Source organism: Mustela lutreola, chromosome 14 (assembly GCF_030435805.1).
Source record: "Mustela lutreola isolate mMusLut2 chromosome 14, mMusLut2.pri, whole genome shotgun sequence".
In the NCBI taxonomy this organism is placed as follows: Eukaryota; Metazoa; Chordata; class Mammalia; order Carnivora; family Mustelidae; genus Mustela; species Mustela lutreola.
The window spans coordinates 6,668,559-6,685,007 of NC_081303.1; the positions used below are offsets into that span (position 1 = coordinate 6,668,559).

The following is a 16,449-nucleotide window of genomic DNA, read 5'->3' on the forward strand; positions in this document are numbered from 1 at the left end:
TTATTCTTGAAACAGTATTTAGATTACAAAGATGATCGGATCTGAATATAGGAGATACTACTTATTGTGGCCAAAACTACTGGGATGGGTCCCACACCCGAACACACTGTTCTCCAGATTGCAGTGGGCTCCCCTGGATCACAGCTATGTGGCCTACAGTGTTTGAAAGACAGCTTGAACCCTGGGCTCTTGAAAATAGCAAAATGAATGAAAAATTATATTCAAAATCTATGAGTAAAATGTACGAGTAAAATAAACCTATAATAAGACACCTATAGACACGGCTATCTCACATGTGCGCTACTAGGAACACTTTATCCCTTCTGTTTGCAGAATGGAGTGAGGGCATCACTCTTGCTGTGGCTGCTTTCTTGAACTGGAGCCTGGAGCCACCCTCCTTTCCCAGGGCGCCCTTCCTTTGGGACTCAGACTATGAGTAGGAGATAGTTGGTTCAGGCTTGCTTCCACTACTACTAGCTGGTTGGACATAGGCAAGTCACGCAAACCCAATGACCCTCCGTATTTTCCCCCAGGAAACAAATGAGCAGTCCTATCTGTGTTAAAGTGTTTGTGACCATGTTTGTAAAGTGCTTCCACCGGAGGTGAGTTTTAGCATCAAGAACTATGTTCTAATCAACACTGCATGGAGTGAAATGTCTGGCAAGTACCGATACAGAATAAATGGCATTTTCGTATGAGGATGCACAGGCATGCTATGTTTCAGGAGGTTCAAATATGGCTTTTGATGGAAAGAGTAGTCATCACGCAGGCAGATTACTACAGGACTGATACATTAAAAAGTAGGGGACAAAGGATTATCCCTTAGAGAGTTCAAAAAGTTTCAGAGGTGGACAGAGAAGAGACCCTTTGAAGAGGACAGTCAACACAATCAGATCATCCGGGTAAGTTAGGCGGTGAACATCAAGGAAGGCTATGTTGTTGTAATTCTCCCATTGCCAAAAACTCGGACCCAGATTCCAAGTTCCTAAAGAACAGCCTAAGTAAAATGGAAAGTGTAGAGGAGCCCAAGAGTTCAGAAGCAAAAGACTGAGACCAAGAGAGATCCCACAGATTAGTTTCCTCAACATCTGCACCTGCTGTCATCAGGACCTAGAAGTTGAGTAAAGGGAGATCGAGGCGTTGGCTTCAGGGTGGTTTCTCCCTCAGGGTGCTCCGTAGGAGAATTTTCTGATTGGGAGCCTAGTGAACGGTGCAGCAGGGGACCCCTTTGGAGAGGACTCACATGGCCTCCTTGCTGCAGGAAGACACAGAGGACGGGGAATAGCAGAAACAACTGTGAACAGGTTCTGCCTCCAACAGGGGCCCAGAGAGCATCGGAGACCAGCTGAGTGACTCGTAGGGCATGGAGCAGAGGAGAAGGTTGAGGGGGGTCCATTTACATGCCCTGTGAGCTGGCGTTTTTGCCTCGGAATGAATGCAGGCAGTGCAAGGAAGTCGGGGTGTGAGTTCTCTGAGGTGGCCCCAAGGATGAAGCCATCAAAGCTGAACAAGGCTGGAGATGGGCCACCAGATGTCCAGGGGCATAAAGTGGATAAACACAGGAACATAATGTATGGACAGATTTCTAGAGATTGCTTAAAATAAACAAACAAGGAAAAATCCTGCTTTGCGTTCTTGCAACAATTATCTACACGACCTCATAACCTTTTCTCACCATGAGCAACAAAACTTGAGTGGAATATTGAGCAGGGAAGCCAGTTAATTCTAAGTCTAATCTTTGGGGAATTCAAAGAGAGAAAATTTCAACATAGAATTAAACAACTGCTTTGCTATCTGAAATTGAAACACACACAAAGATAGACAGAAATCTTTGAAAAGCAGACCTGTTTTGGTCTGATCCTGAAGGTAGCTAAGAGGAAAGTTCTTAAAATATTCTCATTGGTCTTGGTTTGCCTCGTGCTGTGACCCTGATATTTATTCTATATTTATGTAAATATTATTTTCTAATGTCCTGTCTGTATTTGAAGAAATATAAAGACAAACACATAATATCAAAATAGAAATATGTGAGATTAGACATGTTCTCTTATAATGTGCATCAACAGTGTGGAATTCCTTACACAAAGTTTTCCGGGATTAATCAAGGACATTCATTATTTTACTCAAAGTCGCATGGTTTACGTACGACTTCTTTGCTGCAGTCTTGTTTCTTGCAAGGGTAGTAAAGTATCAGGGACCTCAAAGGTCAAGAGTGATGCTGTGGTGGGGAAATGCACAGCTTTATGAATTAAACATTACACTACTGAATTCTGGTTATATGACACGAAAATGGCAGTCTTTTCTTAATGAAATCACCGAGATTTGGGGCAGAGTAATGGGGCTCCTCTCACTTTTTCAGGCATCCTTCAGTTTCCAAAGGCTCAGATTATGAACTGGAGAGAACATCGGCACGTTTGCTTACCACAGGTCTGTGGACGTCCCAGAACGCTCGCTCCTGGCTATCAAGGATCTTCCTTTCAATCTTGTCTCGCTTCTTGTCCACTCTGTCAACATCGTAACAGCGAATAATAAGTCAGGTTAACTGTAGCACCTCTCTGGACAAAAGGCCACAACTTGAACAAATTTTCCAAAAGACTCACAAGGACTCACTTTGCTTGTGCTTCTGCTTGCATAAAAATGAACTCCCACTTCCGAGCAAAGGCTCTCTGAAGCCTGGCCAGGCTCTCCTGAAAAATAGACCACAGGTTAAGATGTTCGGGCGCTCGTCTTCGCTACTCACTTCTCATTAATCAACTGCATAAATTTATCAAGAAAACAACCACAGAATTTCTGAAGTAGGAAGAGTACTCTGGTTCTGAATGGTAAGTCATGGTCATGGAATGTAGCTCGTCTTCATATTAATGGTTCAGAGGAAAGACGGAAACCTCTCACAAATACTAATTTTATGAATCATTGACTTTAGCGACCACAAGTAAACATCTAAATAACTAAAAATTACTTTGTATAAAAAAAAAGTGCTCAAGTCTCATCCGTTGGGTTCTTCTGGGCCCACTGTAGTCAGGATCAGGAAAGCAATACATTCTACTAATGATTCCGTCTGTCTATCCAGTTCCTGACAAGAATGTAAACCCCCGGTAGCCTACTGCCGCTTCCTAGTCAGTTCTTCAAAGTCAGTAAATCACAACACAGCAATTGTCTGAACAAATTGCATCACATTAATGTTTTCTGTTTTGCAAAAACGATTTACTCAAAGTAAATGTACTTTATTTCTCTAAATTTGGAGTCTTCACTATATAGAGGACTAAGGGTTCCACACTTGAGTTTAGTAAAAGACGTTTCTCCCTTCTCCTGTGAGTCTGAGCATCTACAAGTTCACCATCTCCAATGTGAATGATGAGACAGGCAAGCAAGTCAGGGAGCTGAGCCATTCTGATGCCTGATCCTGGAAATCTGGTGCTTAAAATCCAGGGGTGCAAAGTCAACAGAATCACCAGAAACGACCATAGGCCTTATTCCTGCTCATTTTATGACTTTCTTTGCCAGAAAGTCCTTAGTACTTACAGCTTCATAGTCAGCCAATTCCAGCCTTGCCTTATTTTGCATTGTTCTCTTGCAGAGGTAAACCGCTGAAAGAGGGGAAAAAAAAATCAATCATTTCTTGCCTCCTTATTAACTGGAGACCCTCACTAAAAAAAAAAAAAAAAAAAATACAGCATTATAAATCATGACATCTTGGTCTCTATCATGTTTTCCAGTTATAATTTTCTGTATAAATTTCTGTGTATATATATATGTATATGTATATGTATATATATATATATTTTTCTTTATATTTTTTTTGACAAAAATAAATAATGGGTAACATATTTACTGAAAGTCAAGCATAGTGGTAAGGATAAGAAAACAGATATGTTTAGAATGTTGGTAACTGTTTAGTTGTAGTGAATAAGGGAAAAAAATAAAGCCTCTAAATAACACATCGAACGAGCTTAAACATCTAGATATTTAAGTAACACCACTGTGTTGAAAGGAATTGTATGACAGGGAATCATTGGCACACTCAATGATTTCCATATTCTTGTTCAACTGAAGGCTTCTTGGCATCTCCTTCGCTACATTTCACCATCATTGATTGTTTTGCTACTACGAGAGACGACACTATAACCTCTTCCCTATTATAGGACTACCATCTAACTATAATATGACTACCTTTTAGTTCCATTTTTCATAGGATTCCATATCCTTGCTCCCAGGGAAAGCCCAGTTGGGCAATAGATAAATGGGATGGGTGCCAGAGGGAGAGAGAAGACTGCCATTGAAAAATCACATTTCTTTAGTTCTTTCGGGATTATTAGCGACTCTTATGACAAAATCAAGACATTCAGAGCCCTCCGGTATAGTCCTGATTTCCAGGACACTTTTTGCAATTTTTCCAGAATATGTGATATTTGAGTCTCATGAAATTCACAATAAGCTATCTATTTTGGATGCTGAATGAATCTGCTAGATGAGGACAGTCAAATATCACATTTTCTACGGTTAGTTCTGGGGGTGTCCTTATAATTACCATCATTGTCCTAAGCTGTGCAACTCTCAGTTTATGAAATATCTTACACAGAAAATATGAGATCTCTGCAAACACCGACGCTGTGTATTCAGCTTCTTTCTATAAAGTTTCCTTTACGAAGGCCAAGGCCAAGGAGAAAGCCAACCATGGACTGATGCTAACATTACTACAGACGTTAAGAATCCAAGAGATGATCTGAGAATACGTCTTTCTACAAGCACGGGAATTTTATTTTTCCACTAATATTAGTAATTTTCAAAATGCAAATTCTCAAAAAGAGTAAAATGTAATATATATTGTCAGGAAACCCTCTTTATAATTGTTCCAAGTTTATTGTGTGAGAGAACCCTTCCCCAGTTCCTGAATAAAAACTCAAGGAGCATCCACAGTCTTGCTCGTCAAGGTAATTCAAAGAGACCCAACTTCTAGAACGTCCCTCCCAAGGAACAGCCCAAAATCCTAGCCTGGCTTAAAGTCTTCAGGTCTCCCCTTTCCCCCAGCTTCTGTGGGTGAGAGAAGCGGGACCGTCTTCTTCGTCCACCTTATTCTTCTGTGTCCTCAGCGAGTGTTGAGGACCAAGACTTTGGACTTTCGAGAGCTGGAGTACAGGAAGGAAGGAGAGGAGGGGGCTGTTCTTGCTTCATTCTTGCTTCACAGATACCAGTGCGGTGACCTGGTGATGCCATTCTCTGGTCTTGGCAGTTTTAAAGCCGATCACGTTTCTTGTGGTCCTTCGTGGGATGCTTCGGAGAAACTGTGTCCCACCATTGCTGGGAATCTGTCACCTGCAGTGCCCTTGTAGGGGCTGACTCCACCTCCGGCCTCTCTCTGCAGTGCGTTTGCCTGTCCAGGCTCTTCCCTAGGACAGGATTCTCTGTCACATACGGCTTCTAAGACACACGAGAGAAACACTCACACACTCTTTGCCCTGAAAGTAGACTACAAAACACAGCTGCTTCGCTTTCATTCCTCTACCCAGAACTACATAGCCTGTCTCTTGCCCCTTGTAATTCCAAGGGCTGGAGTTCATGATCCATTGTGTCCCCATGAGCAGATGACTCTGTCAGAAAGCGCTCTCAGAAAGCCCTTGATATCTTTGTCATGGGGCTCGAGATGAGGGGCGTCACCACTCATTCTTCCCACTTGGCGCTGATGGGGCCAATAACTCCTGACGTCCTCACAGCTACAAAATTGGTCTTTAAGTCAACATCTTACCCTTTCACGCCCTCCATGGGAGCTGACAGAGCTAGGGTGACAGTTTGTGTGTCAGTCTAGAACAGCACTTCTTGATCTTAACACTTCAGCTGGATTTCCATTTTAACATCCTGCTACGGAAATCACTTTCCACTCACGGGAAGAGCAGATATGTTACAGAGCGACGACAACTCATTCTGGCCATAGAGAAGTTAACAGCACTGCAGGTAGGCAAACATAACCAGTGAAGTCTTTCTGGAAAGGATTTCGACAATGAGTAATAAAGCCTTAAAACATTCATGGCCATTGTTCCAGTGCTTGCACTGCTGAGAATGTAACCCAAGGAAATAGCATGAAATGCAGAGATGTCAGCCTTCGTGATACAGAAGAGAGGAATACAGTGGGGCAAGGGATTCATGTGTACTTGTTCAAGGAAATGTTGTATCACCACTAAAAATGATGCATACAGATTGTTTTACTTTGAAGCGGAAGGAGTTTCATTTTTAAAATCCTATCCCTCATTATAAAAGTTCAGATGATTCAGAAAAAATAAATATTAAAGAAAAAATCATTCTAATCTCACTTCTGTCATATTTGGCACACAGTTTGGGTTTTCCCCTTCTATATACATCTACAAACATACACACGAGAATCTGTATTTATGTCCAAACTTTATGTGCATGTGTTTATTTAAAACGGTACTACCTATGCTATCTTATGAGCTTTATCCTTTAACGTTGCATTTGGCTAACTTCATAGCAGTAAGTGTTGTTCTGTGACATCCTGAAAAATTATCTCATGATAATCCATTCATTATTGATTTAGATGAGTGCTTACTGTTAGACACTTGGAATATATTCTTTGTCCTGTAATAATTTACTAGTACTTCTGCAAACACGTATGTATGGCTGTAGGTTTATTTTTCAGGTATTTGACAATTTCCCAAAGTGTCATTGTCCAGTGAGGGGCTGTGCACCTTTCAAGCCTTCTGACCTGTGTAACCAGATTCCATAGAGTTCAGCATGAGTGTGCCTTGCTTAAACTCTGGAGAGTACATTTTCAGCAAAGCAATCAGGGTTACTCTGTTAAGACTTAAATCAGATTTCATTATATTCAAACTTCCCATTTTTCAACTACTTCCTATCTCAGCTCACTTCCGGTAAAGGCCAAAGGACTTGTTTGCCAGGTCATTGTCCTTGGACCTTGCTTCCCAACTGCTCTCTAACGGTGGCCACATCCCCTTCAGACCCATGCTCTCAGCCACACCTCCCCCCACCCCTACGCCCACGGCCCCTTCCCACTATACTTGTCTACCCAACCTTCTACCTCCTAACATACCACCCCCGTATCCATTTATGGGGCAGCCGATGAGCTCACTTTCTCCCCCTGCCACCTCGCTGGACGCCAGCTCCATGAGGCCGGACATTCTTGCTGTGTCGTTTGCCCTTGTGTCCCCTTGCCTAGAACACACTTGGACACAGAAGATGCTGAAGATGTATTTGTTGAATAAAGACCGGACTAAATGTTTCCTGATGACTTGAGAGTCTTTTTTCTTCTGCAAATTAGATATTCATGATTGCTAATTTTTCCTCTTTGAGGATTTGGCTTTTTCTTATTACACTGAAATCCTATTTATACATTAGAGTTAGACACTGATATCAGGTATAAGTACATGCAGGAAATACACTTTCCCGTGTTTTTGAGGAGAAGTTTAATAAATGTTATAGGCAATATTGAGCATACTTCAGCAAACACTGATTTAGTTTTAAATTATATGTTATTTAAATTATATATTTATATATACATATAGCATTCACAGGACATTTTCTGCAACCTGCTCTTCTTGCTGAACATGACATTACTGAGATCCACCCAGGCATTTTTCTATAGCTTAATTATTAAGATTATTCTATCACAGCTCAGATTAAAAAAAACAACAACAACAAAAACAGAGCTATTACCCATGTGGCCACACTTCTTATTTCTGGGTTCCCTCGGCATTGCTCACTCATTTTGGACTGAGGCCACTACATGTGTGAAGCTGACCGAGAGAATCCGGGCTCTGCTGTTGTAACTGTTGGCCGTCGGCATAACGGTCCGGCAGGGACACTGCATTGCTTCCCCTGTGCCTCCCCTTTACTCTTAGGCTTGTTCCCGGAATGTCTGAGAGCCTAAGATGCTTTATGAAATCTGGGTCAGAGACAAAACATCAGACAAGGCATAGGACTCTCTCTCTGAGTGCTGTGTTTAAGCCTAAGAAACCTTAATCCAAGATGGGGCAAGCCTTCCTAAGACTTACTCTTATCTCTAGCCCACATGGGTCAATGAATCATTCATGGCGATGGTCAGGACTTCATCCAGTTCTGTAAAGCTGCCCTAATTTCTTGAGAAGAAAAATTGTAAGTCTGGTATCGCCATCTTCCTTTCATTTGGCTAAATTTTATTGATTCCAGAATACATCTTTTGAGTAAGTGGTATGTGGTACCACGCTCCAATTTCTACACTGCCCTAATAATTCTTTCTATCCTAGTTTTGCTTTCTTTTCTTCTTAATCCATGCAGGGGCATGGGAGCAATTTTGGAAAATTTCCAGGAAGTATGGTGTGCAAGTTAGTTCTTGCTTCTTACATCCATCCCAATGGATGGATGCGGAATATGTTTTGTGATTCTATCTATGCTGAAGGAACATACCCTTAAGACCTCAATGGTTTTTGGATTTTTAATAACAAAAAACTTAAAAACATTATCCTTAATTTCACTCTAAAGGAATGGGATCTTCTTTCCTTTCTTATCTTCTTCAAGAACAGAATTTCCAAACTAATTCTTTGAAGGTATTTTAAATTTAATGTTAATACAGTCCTATAAAATCTAATACTCATTTAATGACTCAACCACTAGAAATGCATTTGTAGGAATGGAAGTTAAGGAATAACAGTACTTTAAGGAATTTTATTTTTTTCAATTTATAACTCAACAGCAACTCCAACATTAATTACCTGAAAGAGAAATTAAATCTTAACAGAAAATTAACTAGAGAACATATGATAAAAATAATTTTAAAATTATTCAATTTTCTGATGGTTTTTAGATTTTGTTTATTTGAGACAGAGTGTGTGCATGAAAGAGAGCACAAGTCAGGGAAGTAGGGGTAAGGGCAGAGGGAGAAGCAGACTCCCCACTGAGCAGGGAACCTGACAAGAGGCTCCCTCCCAGGACCCTGGGAATCACAACCTGAGCTAAAGGTAGACGCATAATGCACTGAACCACCCAGGCGCCCCAAATTTTCTGATATATGTTAACAAAGATCACATTACTATAAGTAGTAGGAGGAACTCCCTATTGTATAAGATCAAATACCTTGACTAAAGAAGATTAATCAAGATAAGAGAGATCTACTATGCTAACTGAATGCCTGGACCACAAAAATCTTCAAATACCTGCCTTGAAGGTTTAGTCTTGAGAAGAATTCCTTTGGGATAGCAATGGAATAATAGCCCACCAACTGTGAGTATGAAAAGAATCACAGCTGTGGACTTCTGTCTCCTAAAGGAAAAGGAAGTGTCCTCTGATGATTCCTCCATGCAGACAGCTGCATATGAATGTGCTTACACTATTACCTTATCCAGAGCCTTAAATCTACTATCCCAGAAAAAAAGGTATTGTTATGTTTATTGAATTGGCAGTAAGAGTGAAATCCTGAGAGCCTAAATCCTCTTCCAGAGCCATACAAAAAATAACTAGGCAAGTCGGAGGGTTCTTGGGTTTGTGATCACACAGCAGAGACTCATCACACGTAAGATATAAAGGCAGTAGTGACAGGACCCCACATTAGCTCTCAGAGAGGGCCGAGAAGGATGGAAGTCCTTTGCATCTGTTTCCTACTTGCATTCATTTTTCTTAATTTCTGAGAATGTTGCCCCTAAATGCAAGAACCATTACTGTCGCTGTGAACCTTATTTGAATCCTGTTCTCTGTGCATTCAACCACAAATTATATCACAGATTGTATGCTCCAACCACTTAAGCTGTGAGACAAACGAAACAGAGCTGTTTAATTTATCTTTCTTTGTAAATATATCAATGGCTCCTAAAAGGTTTGATTGCTTTTCTAAGGCTCATGAGTTTTGGGCAATTTGTAATTCCTTACGTTGCTGTAGATATTTAATTCTCCCCAAATTTACTTTCTTTTTCTCTCTTAAAAATTAGAGCTAATCATCATTATTTGCTGATCCCGTATCTGCAAATTCGCCTACTTGCTAAAATTTATTTGTAGCTCCCCAATCAACACTGGTGGTGTTTTTATGATCATCCACAGCCTTTCAGAGTGGTAAAGCTAGAGTTGCCCGATATACACTTTCTCAGTTGAGGTGGACCGAGGCAATGCTCTACCTTCCTGTTCCAGCTAATTCTATAAATGTGTTGTCTCTTTGATGGTCTATTCAGTGCCACTTTTTTTTTTTTTTTTGCATTTTTGTGTTTTTTCTTGGTGTTTTGATATCTAAAATGAGCGCCAGGAATACTGCCACAGGGCTGTCTAGTGTTTCTAGAGGCAAGAAGACTGTAATGAGCTTTTCGGAGATGATATGTATGTTGGATAAGCTCTGTTTGTGAATGACTCTGGATGCTGCTGGTGGTTAAGGTCAATGTTTATGAATCAAAAAATATATGAGCTAAGGTGTCTGTTGAAAGAAGCACACATCCAACAAAAGTGTAGGTATTGATCAGTTGGCAAAAATGTTGTGACCAGAAACTTGCAGAAACTGAACACTGTACTTCCCATAGGAGCAATGGCTCAGCACTCCCTAATTATGTATTTGTGGCAACTTTATAGAACATACCTGCCTCAAAGAATACGAATCAACTGCATGTATTTGTGTTTTATTCCCTTAGTTGGAGAGTAGTGAATAAAACAGATCTGTGGTAACAAAGGTACCTACAAAACTTTCCGAAGTTCTGCTGGTGATCTCAGTAGTTAGTACCTGACTTCCTATTCTTTCTTATGCGGCACCATTACCTCTGTTGTTTATAGCATTTAGTAGGGTTTTAAACCAATAATAAAACTATTTTTTAACAAAGCATAATAAGAAATACCATAATTTAACTTTCATGCTATTTCTGAACCACTGTTGTAATAAAAATATTAGCTTTCATGTAAATTTCCCATAATACTAGGTCAAGGTTTCTTAATTTCTCCTTCTCTTATTTAAATTTATCAAATGAAGCATTAAGTTCACATTTTCCAAGAGTACATCAATAAATTATCCAGTAGGAGTTTAACTAAGCGAGCCACCCAGGCACCTGAGAAGAACTAACATCTTGACAATATTAAGTCGTCTTCTCCATGAACATGGACTCTCTCTCCATTTTAAATAAACAAACAAACAAATAAATAAATAAATAATCCAGTAGGAATATGAAACCTAACAGATAATGCCAAAGTGCTGTGGGACTTACCAAACCGTGAGTAATCTATATTCACTGAATTGAGGTCAAAATAGTCATGAACAATAATTTTGGATATCTGAACTCAGATCCTCCCCCACTCCCTTTCCTTGGTTTGTTAGAGAAAAGGAAAAGAGATATAGGCAGATATAGGCAGTGTGTTAGAAAATAATATTACAACCTATAAAAGGATGAGACTGTTATCAGAGATTATTGGCAAAGTCACTCAGGACATGAGACTCATACTATGCCTATTGCCTAATCCCCTAATCATCATCTGTGAAAGACAGATTCACAGATATTCTAGGAGAGGCCATGGGGTATAAGAGAAAGAGCAATGGTCCTTGAGTTTTCAGATTTGGGATTCTGGCCCCCCTCACTAACTGTGACTTTGGAAAAGTCCCCTAACCTTTCCGAGGCTCCAACTGCTCACCTGTGTAATGAGGATAGAAATACTTGGTGCCTCTATTCCACAGGGCTGAGGTGAGGATTGTAGGAACCTGATACACTGGAGAGTCCTGTGTTAACTCCAAAGGGAAAGTAATGTAGGGAATTACTAGTGATAATGTCCTTTATGTCCACCAGAGAAGTTTCTACTTTAAAGAAAATTACAGGGTGCCTGGGTGTCTCAGTTGGTTAATCAACTGTCTTTGGCTCGGGTCATGATCCTGGAGTCCCGGGATCAAGTCCTGCATTGGGCTCCCTGCTCTGCAGGGAACCTGTTTCTCCCTCTGACCCTCCCCCATCCTCATGCTCTCTCTCTCTCTCTCTCAAATAAATAAATAAATAAAATCTTGGGAAAAAAGAAAAAGAAAATTACAGAGTGCTTTTACAAGTGAAATTTTCTTTTAAAAACGTTGCCGGGGATGGATTTTTATATAAAGTCATTTTTTGTTTGTTTGTTTGTTTGTTTCCAAATGGGACACTGCAGAGAGGGCCACTGAATTTTTTTAGTATCTCACTTGTGAAGTGTCTCTTTCTGCAGTACTGCCATGAATTAGCACTGCCAAGAATTTTAAATAATGAACAGGAGGTACGTATGTGTTATTATACCTGGAACACACCATCCAGTGACCTTGAAATTTTTTCCAAATTTTATGTTAATGTATACTTCAATTTTAAACATATGATTAGTTTTTTCATAACAGGCAACTTGGTGCCATTCAATTATTTTTAATTTTTTTAAAGATTTTATTTATTTATTTCACAGAGAGAGATCACAAGTAGGCAGAGAGGCAGGCAGAGAGAGAGGGGGGAAGCAGGCTCCCCGCTGAACAGAAAGCCCGATGTGGGGCTGGATCCCAGGACCCTGAGATCATGACCCAAGCCGAAGGCAGAGGCTTTAACCCACTGAGCCACCCAGGTGCCCCTATATTTTTCATTTTTAATCTCATTCTTCACTCTACTTTCTCATTCTTTTCCTATTGTATCTTATCCTCTCAACACTGAAACTCCATATACAACTGAGTAAGTGGTCAGTATTTTCTGTTAATAGCTGCACCAGATTTCTGGGCCAGCAGGGGAATAAAAAGATAGAAAACTATTTTTAAAAATTCATTTATTTATTCAATTCTACAAACATTTACTAGATGCCTGCTATGCCAGGCTCTGATCTAAGTGGTGGGGGTACAGCTGTGAACAAAACAAACAGACAAGGGTCCTATTCTCAATGAGCTTACATTCCAGAGAAATTCAAAAGGACGAATGCTTGGAGAGGGCAAAGGAGTCAGCTTACAACTGCCCAAAGACAGGGTGATGGGGGTCAGAAGCCTGGAGCTGTGTTCGCTGTAATACTGTCCTCTACCTGCAGGGGGCCACATGGCACCAACGGCTCAGCCTCTGCTGGTAAATACCTTCTAAGAAAGGTATTGGTTTTATAAAGATTTTAAGACTCTTAGGAATGAGAGGGGTCTGTGTGGAGTAATTACACAGGCTCCAAAGTATCTTTGGTTCCTGGAGAAGAACAGAATATCTGCTGTTATGGGGAGTAAAAGGAAAAGTGAGACGAAGTGTAAGGATACTAGATGCCTTGTTCCTTCATTCAGCAAACGCTCACGGAGAACGTGTGGTGTGCCAGGCTTCTTCTGAGCCCTGAGGACACAGTGGATGAGCCCAGGGGAGCCTCACTGCCCTTAGCTTACAGTAAACTGGTCTAGACTGTGATGGACAACAGATAGTACTATAATAATGAGACAACAATGCCTGATATTTACTGAACGCTTTCCATGTACCGGGAGCTATGCAAGTATTTTATGTAAGTTTTGGTGTCCAAGTGCCGCCACTGCAGCAACAAGCAGGTGTTACTAATTTTACTCCTTTGCAGATGAGACACTGAAGGCAGGACGAGTCTAAGAAATTCTTGGTTGAGAATCAAGAAATGGGCAGAAGACATGAACAGACATTTCTGCAAAGAAGACATCCAGATGGCCAACAGACACATGCAAAAGTGCTCCACATCACTCGGCATCAGGGAAATACAAATCAAAACCACAATGAGATACCACCTCACACCAGTCAGAATGGCTAAAATTAACAAGTCAGGAAATGACAGATGCTGGTGAGGATGCAGAGAAAGGGGAACCCTCCTACACTGTTGGTGGGAATGCAAGTTGGAGCAACCACTCTGGAAAACAGCATGGAGGTTCCTCAAAGTGTTGAAAATAGAGCAATCCTACGACCCAGCAATTGCACTACTGGGTATTACCCTAAAGATACAAATGGGGCACGTGCACCCGAATGTTTATAGCAGCAATGTCCACAATAGCCAAACTATGGAAAGAACCTAGATGTCCATCAACAGATGAATGGATCAAGAAGATGTGGTATCTATATACAATGGAATACTATGCAGCCATCAAAAGAAATAAAATCTTGCCATTTGCGACGACATGGATGCAACTAGAGGGTATCATGCTTAGCGAAATAAGTCAAGCAGAGAAAGACAACTATCATATGATCTCCCTGATATCAGGAAGTGGAGATGCAACATGGGGGGTTAAGGAGGTAGGAGAAGAATCAATGAAACAAGATGGGATTGGGAGGGAGATAAACCATAAGTGACTCTTAATCTCACAAAATAAACTCAGGGTTGCTGGGGGGAACAGGGTTGGGAGAAGGGGGTTGGGTTATGGATGTTGGGGAGGGTATGTGCTATGGTGAGTGCTGTGAAATGTGTAAACCTGGCGATTCACAGACCTGTACCCCTGGGGATAAAAATATATGTTTATAAAAAATAAAAAAAAAATCTAATTCTTGGTTGAGGCCAGAGTCAAAGTCAAGCAGTAGACACTAAAGCAACTGGTTAATTACCCAGCTGTGACAAGCTGTGACAGATACTGGGCGAAGCGGAGGGTGTGCGGATGGGGCTGATACTTTAGATTGAAGGGATCACAAAGGACTCTCTGAAGTGATAACATTCGAGTTGCGACCTAAATTGGGAAAATGAACCAGCTCCAGAAAGTTCTGGGGGTAGAGCGCACCCATCACAGTCCAGCAAGGGGACTCCAGGCAGGACATGAGCAGGGTGTCCTCAAAGTAGAGGGTCGGAGCCTGGACAGGGTGGGAGGCAGTGAGGGTGGCTGCCGTCTGGGCTGGGGAGGCAGGAACCTTTGGCCAGGGCTGAGGTGTGGATTGTAGTGTAAGGGGAACTGCAGAACTGAGGGTTGTAAGAGACAGAAATGGCAATGATGTGCTTGCCACGCACGTTTAATACGTTGCTCAAGCTCACATAAGGCAAAGGGATAGTAAATCAGAGAGTGGACAGCTTAATAATAATAATAATAATATAATAGAAGAACATAACTTCTATCTTAAGGATGGTTGAAATACACTATTTTTTTGTTAGAAAATAACACACCTGTTTCCTGTTACTTATCTACATAGACAGCAATCTGATATGACTCATATAGTGATTTTGGAACTCGAACCCAGAACGTCTCTACAGGACAGAGAATCTCAAAATGGCCCTGGGTGGTTTCCATGGCGATCCCTCCCGGCATGCACTGAAGGTTGATGGCCTCTCAGAAAAGCAGCCAGTAGGGGAGGAAAAGCTGATTCTTAAACACAGCATGGCTAACCTATTTGCAATTCCCGCTCCAAGTTTCCTTCCATCTCTTATTTCTTCACTCCTATTTGCCAAAAGAAAAACTGGTGTGAGAACCCTGGCCCCCTGCCTGCTGCCCCTGCACTCCCCTCCTCACCGCTGCATCCAGTAGCCTTAATAAAATGAAACCATCTGCTTCCCGACAGACAGACCTACAATGACCTTTGAGGTTGTTTCTCTTCTTTTTAGGAGGAGATAATGATGATAGTGATAAAACCCTGAAAATAATAGATAACGGAGATGGAAATACTAACAGTAAAGGTAACACTTACACTGTGCCAGGCACCATTTCAATCCTTCATAAATTAGCCAAGTAATCCTTCAAGCAACCTTACCGGGTTGGGGTGCTATTGTTAAAAGGGCAGAGAGAGCTAACTTTTTCAAGTACATACACGCTACTCAGCAGCTGAACTGGAATGCAGATCCAGCTATCTGGAAATAACCACTCTGTTTGGAGAAAGAGTCAGTACAGGCTCTGAATCAAGGGTGTATCCTAAAACGTAAGGTCACTTGGGGAACAAGTTCTCCATCTCCCAGCTGAAATAAAGAGGCCTAGGGTGTCCAGGACAGTACAAGCTAAGAACAAAAGAGCAGCCTGGTCAAGGCAGATCAGGATCAGGACGTGACAGAGCTTCGTGAAACATCTGAGGCCCTGTTTCATTAACTTCTATAAAGTGAATTTTGCCCTTTGATTTTACCTGTTTATTACATTTCTTTCCTTTCCTTTGGAACCTGTAATAGGCTCCTTCCCTGGAACTTCCCCACGGGCGTCCTGATGAAAGCATATTAGCAAAAGTGATCTGTGACGAGAGCCGCACTTGAGGTCTGCACATGGTAAATTATTCTAATTAAGGTTAAAAAGAAATGAAGTGAGCCAGGCTGCTCCACAGATGCAAGAAGAACACACCACAGGCACAAGTCAGGGCTCGGGCAGGTGAACACGAGACGTCATTCTCAAAATCAGGAAGCGAGGCCTGCTCCTAGGCAGGTGTCAAAGTGTTCTCTCCTTTTGGATTCAGATTCCTGATAAATGGAAATTTTAAAGATTTTATTTATTTTTTGACAAAGATCACAAGTAGGCAGAGAGGCAGGCAGAGAGAGGTGGAGAAGCAGGCTCCCCGCTGAACAGAGAGCCCGATGCGGGGCTCGATCCCAGGTCCCTGGATCATGACCTGAGCCGAAGGG

The 16,449-nt window shown here is 41.4% G+C and overlaps 1 protein-coding gene across 7 annotated transcripts in view; it reads right to left on the reverse strand.

The window, feature by feature from the left end:
- The window catches only part of RGS7 (regulator of G protein signaling 7), a 501,886-nt gene that overhangs the window by 89,788 nt on the left and 395,649 nt on the right, over positions 1-16,449 (reverse strand). For all 7 annotated transcript variants that reach the window (XM_059145951.1, XM_059145947.1, XM_059145950.1 and 4 more), the window contains 3 exons: positions 3,523-3,587; positions 2,611-2,687; positions 2,423-2,504 (listed from right to left, as the gene is read on the reverse strand). In XM_059145951.1, the coding sequence (XP_059001934.1) occupies positions 2,423-2,504; positions 2,611-2,687; positions 3,523-3,587 (224 nt within the window). The remainder of the gene's footprint in view (positions 1-2,422; positions 2,505-2,610; positions 2,688-3,522; positions 3,588-16,449) is intronic.